Below are 26,496 nucleotides of genomic sequence, written 5' to 3' on the forward strand. Positions count from 1 at the left end.
TAATTGAAAAAAACACTCAACGTTATTGAAATTATATTTGTCACCAAAAGAATCAGATCCTTCGAAAAGAAGAAGAAGAATCTGTTTTATTACAATTGGTATGGTTTTCTCTATCAGTTGATTCGATATTGGTGTGGTAATGAAGTGGAGAAATTAAAGAATAGTAAAATTAAAGACCCCACTTATTATTTCTTCCCTCAATAAAAAAAACAAAAACATTTCTCTACAAAAATCATAAATGTTATAACCAAAATAATTGAAAAAAGTAGCTCGAGAGAGAAGTAGCATTTGCTACTTTACCCAAAATCCCTAACCACATAATAAACCAAACCCAACAAAGAAAATAAAATTTCAAACCAAAAAAAAAAAAAATGAGAACTTTAGAAGAATCGAAGATCTCTATTGTCTTCTTGTTGCTTCTTCTCTTCTCAATCTTCATCAGTTCCAGTCACCAGGTTAGTTTCTTTACTTAGATCCCTCTAAAGTTCTCTTCTTTCACATCTGGGTATTTCTAATTTTGTTAAAAATCAAACCTTTAACATAACCTGAATTCAAAGTTTTGAGCTTTATGGGTTTTGATTGGAATTTTGTTTAGGCAAATGAGGTATTACCAGCTGAAGGAGATAATGAGATGATGATGGTGCCATTGGGGGAGGAGAAGTTTATGGTAATGAATGAAACAAGAAGGAAACTTGGAAGTTTTCAGATATGTTCAGTTTGTACTTGTTGTGGTGGTGCTAAAGGTCTTTGCTTGCCTTCTCCTTGTTGCTATGCTATTAACTGCAATATCCCTAATAGACCCTTTGGTTACTGTTCTTTCACTCCCAAAACTTGCAATTGCTTTGGTTGCCATATCTGAGATCTTCTACTTCATTGTAATTTGTAAGTTTCTTATTCTTCTCTGTTCTTAGTTTCTGCTCAGTTCATGTTTTGATGTTTGGTTATGAATGTTTTGATTCCAGGGGAGAGAAACAAGTGAATCTAAATCTTGATTCATCTTCAAGTGTGAAAGGGAGGAAAAAAAGAAGAATATCTGTTCTTGGTTTGAGTCTTCTACTTATTTTTTGTCTATAATTTATTTTTCAGTCTTCATTAAATTTCATTACCTACTATCTCAGCAACATCATCATCCTCATTAATTAATTGTCTTTTTGCATTTGCCATTTTTTCATAATTTTCTAGGGTTTTTTTTGTTTTGAGAATCTTGTTCACACTTCAAGCAAGATTTGTTTCTTCTTCTCTGTTCAATCAATTCTCTCTATCTGTCTTTCTCTCTCTCTTTTTTTTTTTTTTTCATTCTCTTGTTTACTTCATCATTTTGTTTCTTATGTGTTTTAAGAAAGTTAAAAGTTAGAATTTAGCATATTTTGGAAAAGAGTCATTGTTTGGTTAAGCTGGCAATTGGAAGAGTATTTAATATGATGATGATGATGGTATTGATGGTGATGGTGGTGATAGTGAAGCTGTTAAAGTTAAGTCTTTGTAATGAGTGACATGTTAAGAAAATGGATCAAGTTTAGTGCCTTATTCTGATCTGATAAGATCTTTAAGTGTTTTAGTTTAAAATAGAGGAAAAAGAGTAAAAAAGCAATTATTCATCTTCAAGTGCAGAGACTAGACAATATCTTTGAATATGTTTATTTATCTGACACTGTTATTATTGTAAGAGATGTTTTATGTCAAATGTTTGTTCCAACTCTCTCTATTGCGTTAGCGTAAGTAACCTGCAAGATCTGTAAATTAATTACTAATTGTTATTTATTATTCACACATGGGACATCATAAAGTTGTCTTGGTGATAAATTTAGTCAATATGTGTGTGTGGGTTAAGAGTGTTGACTATACCAGTTTCCCCGTGATTGATTGGCTTTTATTAAATCGGACAATTTGCATTTATATTCACAGGTCATGTTTATTAAACTCTACATTGCTGTCTAATGTCTATAGTACACCAAGTCTATTGGTGATTGAAATGTCGGAGAACGGTATAGTTTTTCTGTTCTTACAATAAAAAGGTAGATTAAGAACACTGATTAACTCAATGTAACCCATACACTTACACGTCGGGTCAATCTTGAGCGGTGATCTTTTGGGTTTACCTCTAACCCCGGACTGGTTAAACACTTTTCTCACCTCACCACATCAAAGCCATAATCAGGGCCCAAATTTGAGTGCCTACAGCAAAAAGATTTTGGCCCAATAACAAAAAACTGTTTTTTAAAACAATTACAAAATTTTCGTCTAAATTAGATTCAAAACTGTATAGTAAAATGTTTGGGACTAACCACTAAACTACAGTCACATTTTTGAAAATGATGACTCTAAAACAAGTTATAATTATTTGCTGCGTAATACCCTTGCTTCATGGGATTACGTGGAGAAGAAGAGTAAGTATCAATCAATTTATTGCTAGAGATTTGCAAAAGGGGGAATCCGTGTGCAGAGGTGTCTAGATGAAGCCATGAGTCTACAGCGGAGTTTGAATTTGCGGTGGATGAGTTACGGTGGAGATGACATTTTCCAAACATTACAAGCCTTAACACGTGTACCTACTGAGATTTTGATAGAACTTGAAATTGTTTCCCAAATAAACCTCTTATTCGGAAGTTAGGTTTTGGACTCAAAATGGATGGGATGCATCATGAGGTATGAGATATGTTTCCCAATGTAGTCTCCGGCGATGAGATTCTTTATCACCATTTTTATTTAACGTTAATACTTAAATCTTTGTAAGACAGAAAAAGAATAAGATGTTAGTCAAGATTAGAATAACGAGACCTAATTTGTGAAATTTTCCGTAGCTTTTTGTGGATAATAGTTTGTTTAGTAAAACTGATCCGAATTAATGTGAACTCGTAAGACTCCTCCATCTCAATGGAGCGGCTAATTAGAACAACTACTAAATTGTGACAAATCTAAGGTTGTCTCACATAATTCAAGAGTTTAAAATATGGTATAGTCTTAGATATAGATATCTTATACCAATATTCATAATTTGCTAAAGCTAACTAGACATTCCTAGATAATTTACCGCCAAGAAAACTAATTAATTGGATATGTTTTTCTTTTCTCTATAATTTTTGTATATTTAATTAATGTAAATATACAAAATTATATCAAATATATTATTTCCTTATATGTTTCATTTTAATCATTTTTTATTAAAATGAATAATTGGACACCTAGATAGCTAGGCCAAAACAATTTTTGACATTCCATTGACTTATTTACCCAAAATGGAAAGTGTGGGTGATTCTGGCTGTTTAGATGCTTAGACATAATCTTACTTTCTATCCAACTAATTATTACCTGTAACTGTAAGTTTCAATTTTAGGCATTTTATATTAATTATATTAAAATAAAAATAATAACAAATAGAAAAATGTATAGAGAAGAAAATATCTTAAATTACCTTTGAAATATATATTTTCCTTTAAATGGACTTTCTATATAAAAAATAAATCACATTACATATATGATACAATTTTCCCCCTAAATGTCTGGTTTTATGCCCCCCAAAAGGTAAAATATCTATATGGGCTGTCTATAAAGATAAATGATTATCACTTTACCATCAATCACATGCCAACACGTAAGGGTGAAAGTAATACCATATCCTGAAAATAAAAATTGAAAATAGTCCAGCAAAGCAATAAGAAACACATTTTATCTAGTATATAAACAATCGTCCTCATGCTAACAAAGCAAAACACATATAACAAAAACAATAGATATGAAGAGAAAGATGAAGTTATCGTTAATAGAAAACAGTGTATCGAGGAAAACAACATTCACCAAAAGGAAGAAAGGGATGACGAAGAAACTAACCGAGCTAGTCACTCTATGTGGTGTTGAAGCATGTGCGGTCGTCTATAGTCCGTTCAACTCGATCCCGGAGGCTTGGCCGTCAAGGGAAGGCGTTGAAGACGTGGTGTCGAAATTTATGGAGTTGTCGGTGTTGGACCGGACCAAGAAGATGGTGGATCAAGAGACTTTTATAAGTCAAAGGATCGCCAAAGAAAAAGAGCAGCTGCAGAAGCTACGTGATGAGAACCATAATTCTCAGATTCGGGAGTTAATGTTTGGTTGTCTCAAAGGGGAGACGAATGTGTATAATCTTGATGGAAGGGATCTTCAAGATTTGAGTTTATATATTGATAAGTATCTTAATGGTCTTACTCGCAGGATTGAGATCCTTATTGAGAACGGTGAGTCTTCTTCATCTTTACCTCTTCCTATTGTTGCGAATGCAGCTGCACCAGTCGGATTTGATGGTCCTATGTTTCAATATCATAATCAAAATCAGCAAAAGCCGGTTCAATTCCAATATCAGGCTCTTTATGATTTTTATGATCAGATTCCAAAGAAAATTCATGGTTTTAATATGAATATGAATAAGGATTCGAATCAAAGTATGGTTTTGGATTTGAATCAAAATCTTAATGATGGAGAGGACGAGGGCATTCCTTGCATGGACAACAACAACTACCACCCCGAAATCGATTGTCTCGCTACCGTCACCACTGCCCCCACTGATGTTTGTGCTCCTAACATCACCAATGATCTCTAGTCTAAGGGATGTATTTCGAGTGAAGTGTTTGATCGTTTGCATTTGTGTTTTCTCCATTTTATAAGACAAAACTTATATGTGATGTCTTTTTTATTATTATTAATTGTTGGACAATTCTTGCGTCCACACTTATCTTATTTACCCTTTCTTAAGTTCCTTATTAAACTTTACATTTTTTTTAACACCATCAAAAACTTTCTCTTTAAGTTGTTTATTACACTTTACATTTATTTTACACCATCAAAAACTAAGGTCACTAAATAAAAAAAACTATGAAGCCTCATTTTCCCATAGGAGCAATGTGAGACATAGACAAATTGAGTAAACAATTACATCACTTGGTAAACAATTTTTTTAATATTTAATTAGTATTGGTTGTTATTGATTTAAATTTTATATCACTTTCTAAATAATTTAAAATCGTATATTTGTATCAAGTGATGCAAATGGATTTAGATTTGTATCAATTTTAGTGAACTGATGCCACATAAACTAATACGACATCGATTATTGCAATTGATGTTAAACTATAATTCTTGTATCGATTGTAAACAAGTGATTCAAATTAATAGCATTCAATTTTTTTCATGCAACTACTTTTTTGTTTGTAGTATTTGTTGGATAGAACGTAATGTTATGGCTTAACATTTAAACGGCCAGAACTATCCACACTCTCCATTTTGGACAGATCAAGCAATGGAAGGTCAACATTGTTTTGGCTTAACCATCTAGGAGCCCTATTTATTTGTTTTTAATTACATTTTAAGAAAAATGACTAAAAGAAAAAATACAATGAATTAATATATTTAGGATAATACAGTATTCAAATATTTACATTAATTTAATATTTAAAACAGTATAAAGAAAAAGAAACATATCTAATTAGTTTTATAGGTGCTTAAACATATACGAATTCAGTAGTTCTTAGCAAATTTTAACTATTGAACTTTGTGTTCAAAATAACCTTCCTATGATGTCAAATACTGAAACTATTTTAGAACTCTTGTGAGTTATCTTAGCACCACATTTTATCACTTATAACTCTTTTTTTATTATTTTTACCAATAGAAAGTTTATAACCATGTTTTTATACCAATTGAATTTCTTATATTTTTCAAATAATTGTAATACCAAAAGATATTCTTAGAGTAATGTACTTTACAAATTATAAAAGTTGAAAATAGCGATATATGGGCTCCATCTAATGATCTCAATGCGGGACCAGCATGTGATATACGAATGTCTATATACATTATTTTCTCTGTTTTGTAACAATAAACGAGTAATGAAATTATATTTTATTGGCTTCAATTTGTAACAACCAACAAGAGGTCGAATGAGCCAACTAGAATACAGCCCACGATCAATAATCAAACCTATGAAACTTCCTTCTCTCTTTCTTTTAACATTTCCAAACACTATATATACTAATGTCACTTACCTCGATTGTCCATCAAACAATACATTTGAGATATCAATACTCCTGTGAGAACAAAATGAAGCTTTCTTGTGGTACAAGCTTTGCGTTCTTACTTCTGTTTCTTCTTGCGGCACAATCTGTGCATGTCTATGCGGGTAGCTTCCACAAAGACGTTCAGATACATTGGGGTGATGGCCGCGGAAAGATTCACGACAGAGATGGAAAACTTCTTTCTCTCTCGCTCGACAAATCCTCTGGATCCGGTTTTCAGTCTAACCAGGAGTTTCTCTATGGCAAAGCCGAGGTTCAAATGAAACTTGTTCCTGGTAATTCAGCTGGAACAGTGACAACATTCTATGTAAGTTACATACAATTTTCAAACCGTTTTTTGTCATCTTTTGCTATTCCTATAGTACATATATTTAGGCCTACATTAATTGAGTATGTTTGTGTTTATGATGACTTTGTGTAGCTAAAATCTCCGGGAACTACGTGGGATGAGATCGATTTCGAGTTCTTGGGAAACATAAGTGGTCATCCATATACTCTCCATACTAATGTTTACACAAAAGGCACAGGAGACAAAGAACAACAATTTCATCTATGGTTCGACCCAACCGTTAACTTTCACACTTATTGCATCACATGGAATCCTCAAAGGATTATGTAAGCGTAACCTTTGATACTTTGTATAATCTTATATGTTTTGAGGCTATGCGCTCATGAACTTACGTTCTCTTCTGTTTTTGCCCCTCTTACAGTTTTACGGTTGATGGAATTCCTATTAGAGAGTTCAAGAACCCCGAGGCGATTGGAGTCCCGTTCCCAACTAGACAACCAATGAGACTCTACGCGAGTCTTTGGGAAGCCGAGCATTGGGCAACAAGAGGAGGATTAGAGAAAACAGATTGGTCAAAAGCTCCTTTTACTGCTTTTTATAGAAACTACAATGTCGATGGATGTGTATGGGCTAATGGAAAATCATCTTGTTCCGCGAATTCCCCATGGTTCACTCAAAAACTCGATTCGAACGGCCAGACAAGAATGAAAGGTGTGCAAAGTAAATACATGATCTACAACTATTGCACCGATAAAAGAAGGTTTCCTCGAGGAGTTCCTGCCGAGTGCACTTAAATTCTTGATTCTTTGATACATGAATATGTTACTTGGCATTGCCTTTGTAACTCAATCAAGTTTTTATTTATTTTTATCATTTATTTGTTGCTCATATATACAGTATGTGGTGTTTGTGTAAGATGTTTTAAGATTGAAGTAATAAAAATAAATTATGGAAAAAAGCTTTCATTTGTTAACGTAATTAAATTTAACTGGCCGGCTTCACTAGACTTTTTAAAAAGTTAAAAACATAGGTAGAGGAGTTCATTAATTCTACAATAATGCTTTGGAAGAACATAAATCATAGGCTTACTAATATGAAGAACTGATCTATCTGATATGAAGGTACTTTAATACTCTCCCCAGTAAGAACACTAAATTCTTTCATGTACTTGCACTGATTTACTAGTTTTTTGGTAAACAATATATGTTCGATTGTATCTAAAATTGATACATTGTTCTGGTGATCAATATACATTGTATTCTCAATTTCTCATCTTCCAGTTATAATAACAATACTATATGGTTCTTGGTACATAATCTTTTACTTAACAAAAATAATTATAATATATGAGTTCGGAGAATTTGCTTTACCTGAGTTCTCGAGAGTGGTTATTAAGACGCTGCACACAGAGTATGCACACCCCAACCCCAACTTGCAGTATTCACTAACAGTATCACCTTGAGTCAAAAATAAAAAATACATACAACTTGCATCAAAAATAAAATCTTGCTCTATTTTGTAATAAATAACAATAATACAGCATAATAGAATGAAATCAATTTACCTTCTGTTTTGGGAATGACATGATGATATCCCACAGAACATGGCCCTGGACCGACTTTGCATCCAGTCATTGATTCACAATAACTCCTGATATAGACATCAGACGACAGACTTTATATTCAAGTTGAGCTTGTTCGGACTACTTGAATTTGTGCCATGAAAAGACTCATTATGATTTTACAGTCTTGCCTTCCATTTTTTAACTGATTTACCTGTTTGATGATAAAATGTATGTAGAGGAAAACCTTATAATTTATAAGCTCTTATTGATGAAATGGTGATGAAACTAAACTTACATATATACTACAAAAAAAAAAAAAAAAATGCCACCACACATTTCATCTATTTAATGTTTAACAGAGTCTAGCTAACACAATGGCTGCCACATGCTTCGATGACCAATGACCCACTCTTAAGTGCTCAAACTATTACACCTACTGATACGCTCCAGCAATCTTTCTAACTAATAATGGCGATCTAGAGAATTCCTTTGTGTTTCCACGTGTTCTGATTTTATAACTCCAGTCCCATGCAACTGAACGGAACATATATAAATACTCTGAATTTTATCATGTTACGTTCAGTTCACGTGCATGATGCGCAATAGGTGCCTCGGTGCAGAAAGTAAGAACTTGTCACGGCATTTAGATCAAAGGCTCTTGTGTTTCATATCTTCTTAGTCAACTCGAATATTCTTTAGTTCTGTTGGTGTCTCCAAACTACGAGATATTTGAGTTGTAACAAGGGTGTAACGCAGCTTTTGTGTGTGCTCACCTTGCAATGAATAACACCTTTGACTGTCTTAGAAAAAATAATTTAATTTTGCTTCATGGAGCTCTGACAATAGATTCAATAGTACACAAATTGACTGAACACCCAAGAATATAATCCTTCTATCCATAGAACGTCTCAAAAGCAACTTTTTTCACAGGACACAAGATGATTAAACTTTGCTTCTTGACACTAGTAGTACCCAATAACAAATTGACTAAGCACCCAAAAATATTATCCTTCTATCCTGAGAACGTCTCACAGGATAACAGACAGAAATGAGACCATCTTTTTTTTTTATTGTAGTCTTAGCTTTGATTTTCATTGCCAAAACCTTCATAAGACCGATTCGAAGGAACGAAAGCAGAAGGTTGTTTAGTTACAGCAGTCAAGATCTCTCCATAGCCCACAACTCCAACAAGAACATCATCTGAATCAGCCTCTGTAACCCAAACATGAGTAGCCCTGTGAGACAGCATCTGAGCCATAACAGCAGCTAATGAGCTCGATGTTTTGCAAGTTAGCGGCGCACTTCTTCCTCTGTACATGCTCCTACCGATGCTCAATCTTGTCGGGCTTGTCGGATTAAAACCGATGCTCCTGCTGCTGAACTTCTTGGCATTTGTTGCTGTTCCGTTCTGTTCTCCTCCTGGAAATGAAGTTTGGAGGAAGTCGCTGAATGATCTTGATGACATGTTGTCCTCAACTCCCATCACAAATTGTCCTGCATAGAGATTAGCTAGAGCCCAAGCTGCAGCTAGATAATCACATTTCCAGAGCTTTGAAGCTGAGATTTCTCCTATTATCTTGAACTGTTGTTCGTTTTCGGTTTGTTCCAACACGGCGATCGCACTAGGGTCACACAGTGGCCTACGAGTGGCTTCAATGGCTGGAAGAGAGGCTTCAATGAAGTTATAGTTTTGATTGATGATTCCCAGAGTGGAGATTGATGTGAGTGGTAAAGGAGCTAATGCTCCAAGGACACCTATAAGGAAGCGGATCACGTCTTCCCTAGAGAGACAACAAAACTTGTCCCGGCTTGAAGTCATGGACGTAGTAGGCCTGTTGGTGGAGTCAGCAGAGAGACCACTGCTACTACTAGAGTTTTCACTGTTCTTCAGCCATTTTCCATTGTAAAGAATGGAGAACCTCTTGCTCATACCTCTCCAAACAACGCTTTTTGGAACCAGAAGTCGTCTCACTCCTTGTTTCATCATCTCCAAAGCATCTATCAACCTTGCATTATATTTGATAAAAGAAAATCATCATCATAATAAAAACTGGTATTTAAACAAGGAAGGTTATTCCATCAACAGACACATCAAATTCACTGCAACAAATGAATCATTTAATCAATAACTTTTGGACAAGAGCGCATTTTAAGCTCCTCATTTAGTCTTATGTAATCAACAAATTAGACAGAAGTTAAAGTTTATAAGATGAAAGGAAACAAATCACAAAAGTGAAATAAAGAATCCTTCTTGAACAGGGTGAGAATGATATGTAGAAACTTTTTGTAAGAGACTAAAACATAGTAATCCCTTTTATCTAGTAAAATGCTTACCATCACATGATCTAAGACAAAACTCTATTCATGTCATGTTTTTGTATTATTTAGATGACATAAAGTTTTATAATAGTCAATTACAAAGTTAGTTGCAGACATAAAAGAAGCATTGACTAAGGTCTAAGGGACGTTTAAGGGGGAAAAATAGAAGTCAAAAAGAGATTGGAACATTACAAACTATTCACTTTTTAGTATTTGGGTTTCCCCAGATGTTTGCAGCATTTTCCTAAACACTGAGCACAAGAAAACATTGTATATACTATTACTACCAAAGGTTGATAATTTGAGGCCCGAGGCCATGAACCTTACTATGTTATCACCCTCTAATCAATCAACAAAATAAGAAGAAAAGGAGGTCCCACTAGAACATGAAGTTAGATCAAATCATCAAAATATGAATATTGAAAGCACATGGCCTATATGTACGAATTTCTCTGATTAGATCCAACCATGTTCTGAGAAATAAATGATGTAAGATGCAGTCAATTATCATATATGATTAGACCAAATAAACGGTACAAAATAATGGATCTTTGTTAGTTTTGAAGTTGAAACAAGTGACCAAACTTATCGAACTATGAGTCCTAGAAAGTACAATCTTTGAAAGGTCCTAAGAAGCGCCACTAGCACAAAACTCATTTATTCAAGTAATCAACTTTGGATTAAACTAAATCCACAGAAACTAGACTCAGAACACTATAATCAACAAATCAAACATCAATTTTTCATTGCCACATTTTACTAAAGTCAAGACTCCAACTTAAAAGGAAACTACTCTCAGACACAACAAACAGAATCAAACCAAGAAACAGTATCATTTATGACATAAATCAAGAAACAGTATCCTTTAAAGACAAAGTAACAGTACCTAGTCCCAGGATCAACCTGTTTCAATAGAGTATTGTCAGGAGAAACAACCTCAGAGACAGGAATCTTCATAGCTTTTTCTTCTTGCAAACACTCAGTCTTAGCCAAAAACGCAACGATATCTAAAGAATTCAAAATCCCAACGAATCTTTGTTGTCTCATCTCACTATTCTCAACAAACCCAGGAAGCGAAGGTGTCGTTCTCTTCCTCCAAACCGGAATCCCACACTCCGTCGATTCTCCGATAGCTCTAATCGCAGATTCCACCGTCTCTGTTTCGTAGAACTCAACCATCTCTGGCTTTCCTACAGTTAAATCTCCCACCACATGATACAAGAACACTGACGCCATTAAAGAGATCACTAGATCTACTTCAATTTGAAGAAGAAGATTGGGGAAAATTCTGAAGGAACAGAGAGTTATAAAAGAGAGTGAAGAAAGATGAGGAGAAGGTGGAGGCCGGTGATTGGTGATCGGAGAAGGATTAAGAGAAGAAGGAGGAGAGAATTCACCATTGAAATCCCATGAATTGGTTTCTGAGACTTCTTTGATCAGAGCTTTGTGGATAGAGATTGAGTTTGTGCCTGTCCGTATAATTGTAATGAAATTTTTGGAAGTAAAGAAGAAAAAAAAAACATAACACGATGAAACATATGTTGGACGTATCTTATGTGTACTTTGGATCTTTGATGTAATAAAATGAAAACAAAATAGGTAACAAATTGTTAGACCAAAAACAGAAATAGAAAATAGGTAACAAATATCTTAAAAATAAGAAAAAATATATAAATGAAAAAATAAAGAAGAAATAATTAGGACATATTATTTTACCCCAAAAATTAATATGATTTTAGTGAAATTGTTTTTTTAAGAAGACACATGTTAGTAGGGATGTGTATTATCAATTTTGGGTAATAAATTGACAAACTAAAAAATGGATCAATAAATAGAAAATAAGTAAAAAGATTTTGACCCAAAAAAAAGTTAAAAGAATCTTAAAAAGACACATTTAAGTTGGCAAAAAAAAAAAGAATAGACCATGTTATTATGAATGTGTATTATCAGTTTAGGATCTTGAAATTGTTGAGGAATGGTCCCATAATGGTAACAAAATGTCAAATTTCTAAAGACTACAAAAGGTCAGCACATGTGATTTCATTGAGACAGAGAAAGCCCTGAGGATGAGATGGGCACATGTTTTCTTTGTCATCTTCGTCTACACAGAGAGACCATTTTGTTTACTACAAAGTCACCAACACATTACTGATATTTTTACCTTCTCACATTTATATATGTATTGCAAAAATCAGTAAAAACTTGCGTATCAAAAATGATATGGAATCCATTGTCGTAAATCATTACAGTAAATATTGTCTATATTTTGTAATATAAAGTTCCTCTTTATTCAGTTGTAAATGACACCAGTTCAATATGAAAGAAATTCAACGTAAAAGTTTCTTCACATTGTTACTCTCCTCTCATTACACTTTTTTTTTTTCTGCCATCAATCTTTCTTATATTTATCTCTTTTATATTCTTTCTATCATTATACTCTTTAAAACATAAAAAGAAGATGAATTGACAAATAATTTACAATATATTATTCTATTTAATTACAACATATTTTCAGAACGATCACTCTACCACATCGATTTATTTATTACCGAAGTACGGCTATGCAACTCTTTTATAAACATAATGGTTTCATATGGTTGTTTAACGCATCATAATTTCTTTACTGTTTTTAATTCTTTAATATGGATGACTTAAATCACCTTATTTTTACGGATGATTTTAGTCACCATATATTATTTTAATATTTTAATATAGATGAGTTTAATCGTTATATTTTATTTGATACTTTAATTTAATGCTTTAACATAGATGATTTTGATCATCATATTTTATTTAATATTTTAATTTACTGTTTTAATATGGATGATTTAAATCATCATATTTTATTTAATATTTTAATTTACTGCCTTAACATGGACAATTTAAATTACCATAACTTATTTACTTCTTTTACCGCTTTTAGTTTATTCTCTTAATATGGATGATTTAGTCACCATATCATAATCATATTATCGTCTATATTATCATTATTATTAAAGGAGGCTCAGCCACCTATATAAACTAATATATCTTCTTGATTATTTGTTTTTGAACTAAGATTTCATTTATCTTTTAAATCTCAACAGTCAGACAAATTTAACTACCCATGCTTTAATATTTGTTTTTACTTTTCAAACGGTTACTTAACCGCTAATAACAATAATTTTCATCTATATATACACTTATTTTTCATTAATTCCTCTCACTCAAATATCTCATTTTTTCCAAAAAATATTCTCTCTCAAAAACTGACTCATCGGTTTTTAGTTTTTATAAGAGATTTTATATTTGTTTTAATTTACGGTTTACTCTTTGGAGAGTATTTTTCCTAAAACGTTTTGATGGTTATTATTATACTTTTTAAAATGTAATTGTATTGCTTATACAAGTACCTTCCATGCTATAAAATAAAATATCAAATTTCTAATAACGTTCTCCATGATTTTATATTAGAAATGAAATGACTAATATCGAGAAGCTTCGATTTACAGTCTTATACATTACTCAGACTTACTACATATCTTAGACCATCAATGTTAAGTTACGTTTGGAGTCTCTTGAGATAACGGAGACCTTAAAAGAGTATGATACTTCGATGGCCCAAGAAAAAGTAAAATCGAATCTTCCTTAAAAGACAATTCGATAAAAGTGTATTATATGACTATGCACACATGCGAGATCTTAAAGAACTTTGGAAATCCTTAAAAGATCCTTTTGATCACCAACGAGATATCACCCTCCCACTTGCTTGGGATGAATGGCAAAGTCTAACGTTCCAAAACTTTGACAAAGTAATAAATTACAATTCTATCATGTTGGGATAAAAAAGCATTCCATGAAATTAATGCATTCGATGTTAAAAACTCAGTGATGAAAAACAAAGTTTTTCGAAAACGATAGATATTATTTATCAAGAATCTTTTTCCGTTGGATAAAATAGATAATACAAGCACACAAATTTATCAAAATTTGCGATCACGCAAATTCTTGTTGGACTAGAATTTAGGTGTCATAAATAAACTTAACTATATTTGCGAGTCTTTTGATCCAAAAATCTTGTACAACGTGTCTCAATTCTGAAACAACAAAGCAGGGGAAGTGTGGAAACAATGTGAAAGAAGAGATTTTTAAGATTCCTTAATTTCTTTTATGGCCGTATCTTGCTAGGTTTTCTACTATTCTATGTTTTTTTCCACAAGCGTGCCAATATGTTGAAAGAAGCGTGTATTCCTAAAAAGGAATGAGGGCTTCATTTCCAACGTATTCATGTGTCACGGTTGTTTAGCTTAAGCTTAATTTGGAAACTACTAACTTCGTGGGGGTTTATTATGGGCGGTTCCGACAATATATTATCTGTTAGGATGGTAAGGATTCTACTCTAGGTTCCAAAACGTGGCAGAAGCTACTGAAGTTAAAACCAATTACGGCTGAGTATGTACATCAGGAGATCCACAATGGTCAGCACTATATATGTACTTTTGTCTTCGATTTTTTTATTCCCATGGGACGTCTTCTCGACTCATAGATGAGGTATGCATTAGAAAATTATGTGTGCCAAAGTATGCAAAGGTCTCACAAGTGGTCACCTAAACTACGTAGTTGAGAATTTGCTAGAAACATCTTGAAATAGCATGGTACACAAAATTGAAATCCTTTCTTTTTTGTGATCAACATTTGAATCCAACAAAAATATGGCAATAACATTCATAATCATTTTAGTTCAAATATAAGTAAGACGAAAACATGACATAGCCATAGCATATATATAGGCAAAACAAAGAAAGTTGACTTAATCAAAGCTATTTTAGATATTATAGGGTTTTTAATGACATCATATCTAAAGATTTGTTTCTTCTAAAGATACTGAAAACTCTTTATTTTGTAATGATTAAAATTATTCAAATTGAACTAAACCTTTTCAGGCAAATACATCAACGGAAATGAACTTAAAGGCAAAACCTTTAACTGTAGTACAATAATAAAAAAAAACATCACATAAATTTTATTTTCTGAAATGGAAAAATCAAAAGATGCAGATGATCAACCACTTCACTCGAAATACATCCCTTCGACTAGAGATCATTGATGATGTTAGGAGCACAAACATCAGTGGGGGCAGTGGTGACGGTAGCGAGACAATCGATTTCGGGGTGGTAGTTGTTGTTGTCCATGCAAGGAATGCCCTCGTCCTCTCCATCATTAAGATCCAAATTCATACTCTGATTTGGATCTATATTCATTTTCATGTTAAAATCATGAAGTTTCTTTGGAATCTGATCATAAAAATCATAAAGAGCCTGGTATTGGAATTGAACCGGCTCTTGCTGATTTTGGTTTTGATCTTGAATCATACGACCATCAAAACCGATTGGGACAGATGCATCCACAACAGTAGGAGCTACACCAATAGGAGGAGGTACAGATGAAGAAGACTCACCGTTCTCCTTAAGGATCTCAACCCTACGAATAACACCATTGAGATACTTGTTAAGAAATACATTCAAATCAAGAAGATCTCTTCCATGAAGATGAGACACGTCCACCTCTCCTTTGAGACAACCAAACATTAAATCTCGAATCTGAGAATTACGGTTCTCATCACGTAGCTTCTGGAGACGTTCTGTTTCTTTGGCGATCCTTTGACGTAAAAACGTCTCTTGATCCACCATCTTCTTGGTCCGGTCCAACACCGAAAACTCCATAAACTTCGACATCACTTCTTCAACGCCTTCCCTTGATGGCCAAGGCTCCTGGATCGAGTTGTACGGGCTACGGATGACCGCACATGCGTCAACACCACATAGAGTTACTAGCTCGTTGAATTTCTTCAGCATCCCTTTCTTCCTTTTGGTGAATGTTGTTTTCCTCACTGAATCATTTTCTATGAACGATAACTTCATCTTCCCCCTCATATCTCTTATCTTTTTCTTTTGTGTATTTTGCTTTGTCTTGTTAGCATGAGGAGGATGGTTTATATAGTCAATTTTCGAGTCAATAGATTTTTTATTGCTTTGCTGGATATGATTAATTGATTTTTTATTTTACTAATTTTTCAGGATTTGTATTAGTTTCACCCTTACGTGTAGGCATGTGATTGATGGTAAAGTGATAATCATTTATCTTTAGAGACAGCCCATATAGATATTTTACCTTTTGGGGGGCATATATAAAAACAAGATATATAGGAAAACAGTTGTATCACATATCTAATGAGATTTATACTTTATTTAGGAAGTCCATTGAAAGGAAAACAAATTACATCAAAGGTAATTTAAGATATTTCTTCAATCTCTAAATTTTTTCTATATGTTAATAGTTTATATAAACATAATTAATAAATAATTTAAAATACATGTAATATCAGTTGGATAGAAAGTAATGTTATGGCTAAACAGTGAAAGTAATGTTATTTTATTTTTTTTGTTTCGTTAAGACACATGCTATTATGTGTGTTATCGATTTTGGGTGTTATAACTGTGGGGAAGGGTCCAATAATACAAACCATAGCTGCCAAAAAAAATATTAGTAACTAAACATCAGATTCTAAAGACCACAAAATGTGAGCACATGCTATTGTAAAACCGTGATGTTATTATGAAATAGAGACTCTTATAAGGCAAATGACTGATACAAATTAAAGACGTGTTTGCAAAATAAGTCTAAGCATGAGTAAACATGCATGTTTTATTGAAATCTTTAACAGCAAAAAAAATACAAAAACTATCACTAGATCCTAGTGATATTAACTTTGAGACCATGTTGCATACGAAAAAGAACAGAAGGAACTGGTTCGGTTTTGTGCCCTTCAACGACCTTGATGTCATAGTTTCGTATGATTTCCGCAGCCACTGTCTTCATCTGTAAGAACGTTAACTTTTTCCCCAAGCAAGCTCTTGGACCGGCGTTAAACGCCAAGAACTTATATGAAGGTTCATGTTTTAACCTTCCACTGTCTGAAATCCATCTCTCTGGTCTGAAATCTTCTGCGTCATCTCCCCAAACAGATTTCATCCTCCCTAATGCATACATAGATATGACAATCTTCCATTTCTCATCTACTCTATGCCCACTTGGAAGTACGTCTGGCTTTGCCGGTGACTTGTGGTTAAATGGAACTGGTGGGTATAACCTTAGCGTCTCACACACGGCACCGTGTAGATACACGAGCTTTTCTAAATCTGCGGGATCAAACCTCGGCATCTTCTTGTTAACCTCTTGTCGGATCTTGTTTATTGCCTCAGGGTTCTTGGACATAAGCCAGAAGAACCAAGTGAGTGCTGAACTTGTTGTATCTCTTGCCGCTATCAAGAAACCCAAAATAGTGTCTTTGATGAATCTATCATCACTTGGTTCCAAGTACTTATATTTGGTCGTGTCCATAGTCATGTAGTATGTCAACACGTCTATGGCCTCTCCTCTTGAGGGATGATGAGTCCCATGACTATTGATCTCCTCTCGTTTAGCCGTTATGATCTTCTCGAGTAGTTGATCGAATACCGCTAGACCTCTTTTCAATCTTTTCTCTACTCCTACACCAATCAAATATTGGAGCCTCCACAAGAAAACCGGCTTAACATGTCTATAGAAAACCCCGTCAGAAACACCATCGACCGCGTCACCGAACTCAACCTTAGGCATTTCAACGGATAAACATTTTGGATCATACCCGGTCATCAAAATCAAAGATGTATCAAACAAGAATCTCTGGAACAAATCTTGCAAGTCGACAAGGATATTTTTATCAGCTGCGTTTTCAAGAATAGGAACAAGCCCTTGCCTTAATTTTCTTACACTTGTACTCACCCAGAACATTTGGAAATCTTGATTACTAAAAATGGCATGAGACGAGTTCCTCATATCCTCCCACAAACCCGAGTCAACGTTGAAAATTGAATCACCCACGACTTCGAAGATCTTCTTGAACTCCATTCCTTTGGGGTAGTTAGCAAAATTTGAGCTTAGAATGTAGTGGATATTCACCGGATCAACAGTAAGCAAGATGTCCATTCCGCTAAGACATGGACCTTTGAAACAAAACGTCATATCTGTCGCCTCAAGAACCTCGGTGATCCAGTCGTAGATACGAGGCACTTGGAGGAGTAGACCCGGAAGCATCCCAAGGGCCGGCCAGTTCGTGAGCAAAGGCTTGGGAGTTTTCTTGTGGAGTAATAAACATTGGAAGAAAATGAAGAAAACAAATGCTGTGAAGATTTCAAGTAAACCTATGACTATCGCCATTATAGTAACAAAATGTTTATTCAAGAAATCTTTTTTTTCTTTTGGTCAAGAAATGTTTTGTCTTGTTAGTGAGTATATGAACTCCCTTACGATATCATATACGAAATGAAATGAATAAACACATGCATTCTATTTCGATCCGTTGCATTGGGATGTGTAACGACATTAAATCATATTATCCGTTAAAACTTTTTTTTCCAATTTTATGTATAGTGTATGCGCAGAGGCGGAACCATATTTTGTAATAAATGCCTCGAGTAAATTTTGTAAGATTTCTGCAAATTATGAAAGTTTACATTGATGTCCCCACCCATAAGTCTTTTTCTAATCAGAATATTTTAGGTGGTGTTATGGGTTAGTTTGGGTTTATATTTCATAAGTCTTTTTCTAAAGTTTATATCTTAGGTTTAAAGTTTTATCGGATTTTAAAAAACATTTGGGTTCATTGAAAGTGAATCATTAATCATTTTGTTAAATACGTAGAAGTGTATATTCAACGATACGTGATGTCATTTGGTTTTCTATTATTGAATGAAATTTTATAACAAATGATATGGTAATCTAAACAAAATCCAACAAAACTTTTGACCATTTTTTATTTTTTTATTTCAAGCTTTTCTACTATTTTAAAGTCTTTTTAAGAAAATATAAGCTAAAATTTTGTTCATAAATCTTTCGATAATTCCAAATCAAAACTTTTTAAAAAAAATAAAAGAAAAATACATGAAAAAACCTTTAAAAAATCATTAAAAAAACATAAATCTACATTTATTTCATTCTACCTAGCCTCTCTTCTACCGACATGCTCGTATTCCCAAATGGTAAATCTTAATAAGTGAAGTATGTGAATGGAATCCAAGTGTGGTTTGGATCAAGAAGAACATATTAGAGTTCTTTGAAATTTTCGAAACAAGTTTACATGTATATGTATAAATGTTTATTTTTCTTTTGAATATAATTTAATATTAGATTCAAAAAAAAAAAAAAAAAAAAATCTTTATGTGTGTCTTGTAACGAATACGTTCATCTAAATCAGAAATTTCTTTACATCATTCCAAACATTATGCTTTTTGTGCCACTTCTTTTTATCGTCTATCTTCTCTTTGTTGTATTATATTCAAAGTTTAACCGATAACAACCATCATAAGATTTTCTTTCTTTTGGGAAGTACTTTTTCAGATCTTGTATATATTACATTTAAATGAATATATTATTGTTTTAAACTCTTGTAATTGTATGTGCGGCTCTTAATTTAGATAAAGCCTTAAAAATTAAAATTCTGGTAAATAACAAAAGTAATAGAAAATCTTAATTAAAGTCGGCTACGGATATATAGAAATTAGAAAAGGATAAACTTTAAACATACATCTGTTAATAATCCAAGGAAAAGAGAATTATCTTTTTGGTTAATAATCCCTAAATTTAGGGAAAAGAGAAATTATCCCCACTCCAATTTATACATGTAATTAACATATTTCCTAATTAAACTAGGAAAAAAAACAAAGGTATATTCTCTTATATATATGAACACCCACAGACGCTCTCAAACATCACAAAGTAAATCTGAAAAAGCTTTCTCGAATTCACGTAACCAAAGAACACCCTAAAAGCTCCGGATTCTCTTCAACAATGGTGAATACTTGTAGAATCAGCTTCATAAGCTTCATGATACTCTTGCTCTTCATCAATCAGTCATCTCTTTCTTCTTCTGTACGCATCGGTCTACAAGGAGGTCGAGATCTTATTCACCACCGTACACTTGATGAGATTGAGAGAGACAAGGCACGTCTCAGTTTCTTGTTTAAAACGATGGAGGATGCATATGATTCCAATTTTGATGAGGATCTCCCGCTCCCCCCATGGCCTTATGTTAGGGTTAAAGGGGTCGAGGTGATTGGACGCTCGTATGCAACGAAAGGCGAAGTCACTGAATCGATATTATATCCGAGAGTTTGCCGTTTCTTCTTCTGCAAGTCTAGGCCTTTGGTTTGGTTCCTTTAGGGTTTGATACTTCGATGTATCATATAAACCCTCTTTTTTTAGAGACTTTGTAACTCTTCTTCAATGTAATGGATCTATTCTTTTGTAAACTCTTCTTCAATTTCTGTAATAATTTTTCTTTAGTTTTTCATTCGTTTTTGTCAATTTATTGATCTATATCCATAGATAAGATACGTCCAACATATGTTTCTAAACTTTTTCATCGTGTTATGTGTTTTTCTTCTTACTTCACAAATTATATATACACACTCGATCTCTATGCACAAAATCTGATCAAAGTGTCATAAAGACATAAACCATTTCATATGATTTCATGGCGAATCGAATAACAAATCACAAAATCAAGTATTCGGTTAAAATGAATCGAATAACAAATATCACAATTTTTCCGGATATCGGCTTCATACCCAGACCTAGTTATTGGTATTAAAGTTATTGGTATTAAAGCCTTTAGGCTTCTGTTCAAACCTATTTGTCTGTGTCAGCCATTTCAAGATAATTCCTTAAAACAGAAAACTTCGCCATAGTAAATAATGGTAAAACCGTAAAAGTAAAACTTAATTACGAAATTCATATCCTTGGCCAAAATACCTTCCCACAGACCCAATCCCATATTTTGACGAGTTAAGTATGCGACATACATTGGTAGGAGGAATGCAATAATAGATTTTCTAACGTGCACTTGGATTATTATTAATATTTGAAACATACAGGCCCATTAAGAGCCCAACCGAAAGGTTCATAACAAGAAAAACGGACATAAACAGAAAATGAAACATCAACACGATAGAGAAAGTGTTCTTCTTTTGTAGACATCACCACACAAGTGCACGAGGCTCAATCGTACAACATCAGTTTTGACCACAAAGCTCAGAAGCTTCCACCACGAAGACGAAGAACCAAGTGAAGAGTCGATTCCTTCTGGATGTTGTAATCAGCCAAAAAAGCCAATGCTTCTGCCTTTTGGAAGTGTCTGCCTATATCTGTCCTCCCCATTTAATCAGTCTCTGTCCTTACCTTCGACGGTAACCCCTTTATAGTACAGCAGTCCCGTTTCCGGCAGTGCCTTCCCCCCCCCTAGTCTAGACCGAGTATCAATAGTTGTAGTTCCTGTCCGTTATGGACCCTTCGTATCTTTCAAATCCAATCAATGTGTGGTGTGTATCCAAGGGCAAATGCAATCTCTGAATCTGTTACAGCCATTGTAGCACTAGGTGCCTACCCATAAGCAGTAGTTGCCCTTGAATGTGCATCAAATCCTAAGACAAGCCTATCTAATCTCACTTCTTAGTCTAAAGCACTCAAATCCTTAGAGATGTAATTGAGAAAGAAGCGCTCTAGCTCTCACTTGAAGTACAGGAAGGATAATGACTCGAGCTTTTCCGAATGAAAGGCGATAGGGGACGTACCCTAAGGAAGCAAGAAGGGAGGATTTTCTTTACTTTACCGCTATAACCTTTCTTTCACGAGTGAACCCGGGCACGAGCCTACCTTGTAAGAACCCAAGAATGGGTACCTAGGGAATGAACCGAGTTAGAGGCGTATGCTTCCTTGACCGATAGTTTGAGTTTGTGGAACAAGTTGTAGAGATCCCATACTTTCTAGTACTTGTGGAGAATCCCAGTAAGAAATAGCTTGAGTTGTTGGTGGAAGTGACCTATACATATTTATATTTATAGGTCCTAGCCCTTTTCTTCCGCTAGGTAAGTTGGGAAGTCCAACATAAGGCAGGTCAATTACATCGAACCTCAATTCCATCGAGCCTTGCTTAGTCTGCCTATGGTTGATAGTGAACAGCAGATATGCTACATCAAGCACTCACTTTCTGTCTATTGGCCTTAGAACACTCCTTCTTATGTTGTTTTCAATGAAGGGGAAGTGATTCCTGAGTTCCTTCGCACAGGGTTTGAATTAAATTAAGTAAGTTTTGTCTACATCTTCTCTGCAATTACATCAGGAAAGAAAGCAGATACTGATGCTGAATGCACTTAAAAAATCCCATGTCTGAATGCCTTAAACTTCGATTCCAAAGAAAGCAGAACTAGACTGCCAACGATCTGACGATAGAGAGTCTTCACCTTGTGGACCTGCTTTCGCCTAATGGTAATCTTTGTCTTTCCTTCTGTCTTTCGGGGATGGGATTGGGTGTCCGAGTACCGATAACTAAGTAGATGTCTCACAGGCGAAGGATTAGACGTCTTTGTACTCACGAAGCAGGTCTACAGCTTTATGTTTTACCTCAGGTGGTAGATATTTTCCCACCTGGACAACTTTGCCCGAGTTTGAATTGGGGAACGAACGATCTAAGTAAGGAGGTAGCTCCAGGAAGGTAGTTCTTTGACCCAGTTCAGTGAGACGCTCCGCAAATGTTGAAAGAATAAGCGATGACATTTGTATGGTCTTGCTGTTGATGGTACCTAAAAATGGGGTGCTGCCCAAGCTGAGCTAACTACAGGTCCGAATATACTGCGATCACCCAGACCTTTCTAATACTGAATCTAATAGTGAAAGAAATCCTGTATAAGAAATTTATTACTAAATGCGCTTGCTTCCGTCTTCAGTTCAGAAGAATGTTCCATTGATTGGACCATACCCATTAGCCTAGCGACTGCTTAAGATAAGAAGGCAAGAACAGTGGAAGACCGGATAGACACAAAAAAAAAGATAAAAAGAGTTCAGCCGCTTGACCTGCGAGGAATTCAAGAAATCATAGGCGCGGAAGGCCAATGAACATCGGCTTCAGACCTTACCTTAGACGTACCCTACTTCCTAAAAATGAACGTAGAGATGATCCAATCTCTGGACTGGAGCCCCGGCTTTCTATTTTCCAGCTTAATAAAGATAAAGATGGAAGCTGTTCCCGCCTTATCTCTAACTTTTCTTAGTAGACACTGTATTCATTTACTAAATAAAGTAATTTCACTACTGGACTCCGCTCGCTTTCTATAGATAAGAGTTGAATACACTGAAACTACTCAAAAGTATGCTTACCCGGGATAACTATAACTAGTAACTAAAAGTAATAAGCTTGACTCCTTTCAGGAGTAGGTATGCGGTCAAGCCTGTTGGATTCGTTTCGTTAACATGATTCCTCGAAAAGTCATTATTTGATTCTTGATCTTTCGATCGTAGCGCGAAGACATCACCTCCTTCTGGTAGCATCATCGCAATCACATCTCGGTTGGATTATCTGAAGTGAAGAAGTATACTAGAAATAGCTTTTCTTTGTCTTTGTTTGATTTGTTATGTTTGCATGTATGTGTGTGGTATGGGCGCAGCTCCTAGTGTAAAATGTTTACTACTTAATGCTATGCTAATAGTTGAATTTAGAAAGACGAATTCGTAAAAATGAAAATTTATGTGAAGTATCAAACCTCTATGTTTTGGATTCTGATCCATCTCTTTCAGGTACTACTTTTTTTAGTGCCTCTGTTATTGCAGATTCTCACACTTGGCATAACAGGCTAGGCCATCCTTCTTCTTCTAAAAGTGCTATCCTTTCAGATTGACTCCCTACTCATAAGAATAAAAAGGTCAATCAGACCATTTGTAAAATCTGTCCTTTGGCTAAACAAAAACACTTACCTTTTAAATCTCATAATAACATTTGTGATGAACCTTTTGATCTGATTCACATTGACATTTTGGGCCCTTTTTCAGTTGAAACCTCAGAACAGAAGGTTTTCGATATTTTTGAACCATAGTGGATGATCATTCAAGGGCTACTTGGGTCTATCTTCTCAAAAGTCAAAGTGAGGTTCTCACTGTCTTCCCAGGGTTTCTAAAGCTCATAGAAACTCAATACAAAAGGGTAGCCAAAGCTGTTAGAGCCGATAATGCTCATGAACTCAAATTTCACACTCTTTTTAAATAAAAAGGCATTCTTTCTTATCATTCTTGCCCTGAAACTCCTGAACAAAATTCTGTTGTTGAGAGGAAACCCAAAGATTCATTCCTTTGTTCACAACAACTGCCCGCAAGATTTTTCTCTCTACGTTGGATGATCGAACTTCTTAGTGTTAAGCAAAGCACTATCAACAAAAGTTCGTCGTGAAGATCAGCTCTCCTCAATAGTCAGATAGGATCTTAGACACCGGGGACCGGCTTCGCGGGATCGCCTTAAAGGACCTGATCCACTCATGGCGAAGCTTATTTGGGCGGTGTTTTCTTGATCCGATTTATCACTTGAATGAGTCATTCTCTGAAAGCATGGTGCTTGCCTCCTCCCTTCTTGGAGCTCGTCCATTCGTTGGGTGATCCCTTGCTCTCACGTTCGAGTGTTTTCTCGTCGTTTAGGCCGGTGAGTGAGATTTCTGCTCATTGCAGTCACCTCCGGGGTTCTTCGCACCTGGATAGTACCAGGACCCGTGTGCCCCGGCCCTTGATCAGATAAAGCTGCCCGCCCGAAGCCCGACCTATGACCCATAACTCAAAATGAGCCTTGCGACGAGACGCGGACATTACCCATGCTGCGGTTCCCTCCGGTCCGTTCCCGGGTTGGGTTAGGGGAACATCCGAGCGATGATTGCCTTCGCGGATACAAACGCGCTCACAAGACGCACAATAAGAATAAGACCAATAGATACTTCATAAGAGACCATTTGAGCTGCAGATCGTAATGCTCCTAGAAAGGCATATTTCGAATATAGAGGAGTTCAAGTTACCAACAATCAACGAGTTGATCATACCCTTCTATGAACCGTACGAGCACGTCCTCTCTCACACCCCACCGCGCTTACGGCTCTATACCCCAACCCTACTTGCTCTGGACCCCCCCCCCCCCCCCGGTCCTCCCTCGAGCTGTTTCCCAGCGAAGATGAGTCTCTGTTGGTCTGGTGGAATCCCCTCCTTGTCCTGTATCTTAGCCTTGACGTTATCGATTGTGCCTGAGCTCTCAACCTCCAAGGTAATTGTCTTGCCTGTCAAAGTTTTCACAAAGATTTGCATACCACCACGAAGACGCAATACAAGGTGAAGAGTAGACTCTTTCTGGATGTTGTAATCAGCCAAAGTCCTTCCATCCTCGAGCTGTTTACCAGCAAAGATGAGTCTCTGTTGGTCTGGTGGGATCCATTCCTTATCCTGAATCTTAGCTTTGACATTATCAATTGTGTCTGAGCTCTCAACCTCCAAGGTAATGGTCTTGCCTGTCAAAGTTTTCACAAAGATTTGCATACCACCACGAAGACGCAACACAAGGTGAAGCGTAGACTCCTTCTGGATATTGTCAGCAAGTGTGCGACCATCCTCAAGCTGTTTCCCAGCGAAGATGAGTCTCTGTTGGTCTGGTGGGATACCTTCCTTGTCCTGAATCTTAGCCTTCACGTTATCGATGGTGTCTGAGCTCTCAACCTCCAAAGTGATTGTCTTTCCAGTGAGGGTCTTCACAAATATCTGCATACCACCTCTGAGACGAAGCACCAAATGGAGGGTGGACTCCTTTTGGATGTTGTAATCAGCGAGTGTGCGACCGTCTTCAAGCTGCTTACCGGCAAAGATAAGCCTCTGCTGATCCGGAGGGATTCCTTCCTTATCCTGGATCTTAGCCTTAACATTGTCAATAGTATCAGAACTTTCAACCTCCAAAGTGATGGTTTTGCCTGTCAAAGTCTTGACAAAAATCTGCATACCACCTCTTAACCTGAGAACCAAATGGAGTGTTGATTCCTTCTGGATATTGTAATCAGCCTACTCATAGCAAAAAGTTGAGGTCCAACATTTCTGTCTTTTGTTCTAGATGACCTCACTTCTTGCGCGGTTACTAAAACATTGAATGTAGGATTGTCCAAATCTTGAGGATAAATACATATCGTATGTTGATTTTAGAAAGCTTTAAAAACATAAGTTCAGGATTATATATTTAGGTAAAAACTCATGCTTAGAATATCTTTACTAAATATTGTCAAACGTGTTGATCCGAGATTTTTTCTTTCATAAGTCATAACTATAGAGATTTCATGTCCAATATCTATGAGAATCTTCCAAATCTCCTGCCTTAAACTTGCCGTTGCAATTTATTAAACAAATCAGAAAATTGATGAGAA

General features: G+C 35.3%; 10 protein-coding genes and 1 pseudogene across 12 annotated transcripts; 6 read left to right on the forward strand and 5 right to left on the reverse strand.

The window, feature by feature from the left end:
- Positions 1 to 177: 177 nt before the first annotated feature.
- Positions 178 to 1,745, forward strand: AT1G65295 (ubiquitin carboxyl-terminal hydrolase). The gene is made up of 3 exons (NM_105203.2): positions 178 to 455; positions 596 to 882; positions 963 to 1,745. The coding sequence occupies exons 1-2, from the start codon at positions 372 to 374 to the stop codon at positions 857 to 859; spliced, it is 348 nt and encodes a 115-aa protein (NP_564848.1). The 5' UTR covers positions 178 to 371; the 3' UTR covers positions 860 to 882; positions 963 to 1,745.
- Positions 1,746 to 3,733: 1,988 nt separating this feature from the next.
- Positions 3,734 to 4,662, forward strand: AGL38 (AGAMOUS-like 38; the record flags this gene model as incomplete). The annotated part of the gene is made up of 1 exon (NM_105204.3): positions 3,734 to 4,662. The coding sequence occupies one exon, from the start codon at positions 3,734 to 3,736 to the stop codon at positions 4,568 to 4,570; it is 837 nt and encodes a 278-aa protein (NP_176709.2). The 3' UTR covers positions 4,571 to 4,662.
- A 1,196-nt stretch (positions 4,663 to 5,858) lies between these two features.
- Positions 5,859 to 7,311, forward strand: XTH17 (xyloglucan endotransglucosylase/hydrolase 17). 2 transcript variants are annotated; one of them, NM_001334201.1, is made up of 3 exons: positions 5,859 to 6,348; positions 6,463 to 6,656; positions 6,752 to 7,285. In NM_001334201.1, exons 1-3 carry the CDS (start codon positions 6,001 to 6,003, stop codon positions 7,122 to 7,124), a joined length of 915 nt encoding a protein of 304 aa, NP_001321436.1. In that variant the 5' UTR covers positions 5,859 to 6,000; the 3' UTR covers positions 7,125 to 7,285. The 2 variants fall into 2 exon arrangements, with proteins under 2 accessions (NP_001321436.1, NP_176710.1); NM_105205.4 differs by having other exon boundaries at positions 6,021 to 6,348; positions 6,752 to 7,311.
- Positions 7,312 to 8,684: 1,373 nt separating this feature from the next.
- On the reverse strand, positions 8,685 to 11,803 carry CBSX6 (Cystathionine beta-synthase (CBS) family protein). Its single transcript, NM_105206.3, has 2 exons — positions 11,100 to 11,803; positions 8,685 to 9,900 (listed from the first exon to the last, which is right to left on the reverse strand). The coding sequence occupies exons 1-2, from the start codon at positions 11,447 to 11,449 to the stop codon at positions 8,973 to 8,975; spliced, it is 1,278 nt and encodes a 425-aa protein (NP_176711.1). The 5' UTR covers positions 11,450 to 11,803; the 3' UTR covers positions 8,685 to 8,972.
- A 3,258-nt stretch (positions 11,804 to 15,061) lies between these two features.
- PHE1 (MADS-box transcription factor family protein) lies at positions 15,062 to 16,141 on the reverse strand. Its single transcript, NM_105207.2, has one exon. The coding sequence runs from the start codon at positions 16,123 to 16,125 to the stop codon at positions 15,286 to 15,288; it is 840 nt and encodes a 279-aa protein (NP_176712.1). The 5' UTR covers positions 16,126 to 16,141; the 3' UTR covers positions 15,062 to 15,285.
- A 798-nt stretch (positions 16,142 to 16,939) lies between these two features.
- On the reverse strand, positions 16,940 to 18,451 carry CYP96A3 (cytochrome P450, family 96, subfamily A, polypeptide 3; the record flags this gene model as incomplete). Its single annotated transcript, NM_105208.1, has 1 exon — positions 16,940 to 18,451. One exon carries the CDS (start codon positions 18,449 to 18,451, stop codon positions 16,940 to 16,942), a length of 1,512 nt encoding a protein of 503 aa, NP_176713.1.
- Positions 18,452 to 20,080: 1,629 nt separating this feature from the next.
- On the forward strand, positions 20,081 to 20,505 carry AT1G65342 (uncharacterized protein; the record flags this gene model as incomplete). The annotated part of the gene is made up of 2 exons (NM_148628.1): positions 20,081 to 20,341; positions 20,431 to 20,505. 2 exons carry the CDS (start codon positions 20,081 to 20,083, stop codon positions 20,503 to 20,505), a joined length of 336 nt encoding a protein of 111 aa, NP_683469.1.
- An 817-nt stretch (positions 20,506 to 21,322) lies between these two features.
- UBQ13 (ubiquitin 13) lies at positions 21,323 to 26,080 on the reverse strand (the record flags this gene model as incomplete). The annotated part of the gene is made up of 2 exons (NM_105209.4): positions 21,323 to 21,425; positions 25,224 to 26,080. 2 exons carry the CDS (start codon positions 26,078 to 26,080, stop codon positions 21,323 to 21,325), a joined length of 960 nt encoding a protein of 319 aa, NP_176714.4.
- Positions 21,986 to 22,843, reverse strand: AT1G65346 (uncharacterized protein; the record flags this gene model as incomplete). The annotated part of the gene is made up of 2 exons (NM_001160976.1): positions 21,986 to 22,225; positions 22,715 to 22,843. The coding sequence occupies 2 exons, from the start codon at positions 22,841 to 22,843 to the stop codon at positions 21,986 to 21,988; spliced, it is 369 nt and encodes a 122-aa protein (NP_001154448.1).
- AT1G65347 lies at positions 23,702 to 24,495 on the forward strand (annotated as a pseudogene; the record flags this gene model as incomplete). The annotated part of the gene is made up of 1 exon: positions 23,702 to 24,495.
- On the forward strand, positions 25,877 to 26,248 carry AT1G65349 (uncharacterized protein; the record flags this gene model as incomplete). Its single annotated transcript, NM_001334202.1, has 2 exons — positions 25,877 to 26,045; positions 26,190 to 26,248. The coding sequence occupies 2 exons, from the start codon at positions 25,877 to 25,879 to the stop codon at positions 26,246 to 26,248; spliced, it is 228 nt and encodes a 75-aa protein (NP_001321197.1).
- Positions 26,249 to 26,496: the final 248 nt, after the last annotated feature.

This window comes from Arabidopsis thaliana (genome assembly GCF_000001735.4).
Source record: "Arabidopsis thaliana chromosome 1 sequence".
Lineage (NCBI taxonomy): Eukaryota > Viridiplantae > Streptophyta > Magnoliopsida > Brassicales > Brassicaceae > Arabidopsis > Arabidopsis thaliana.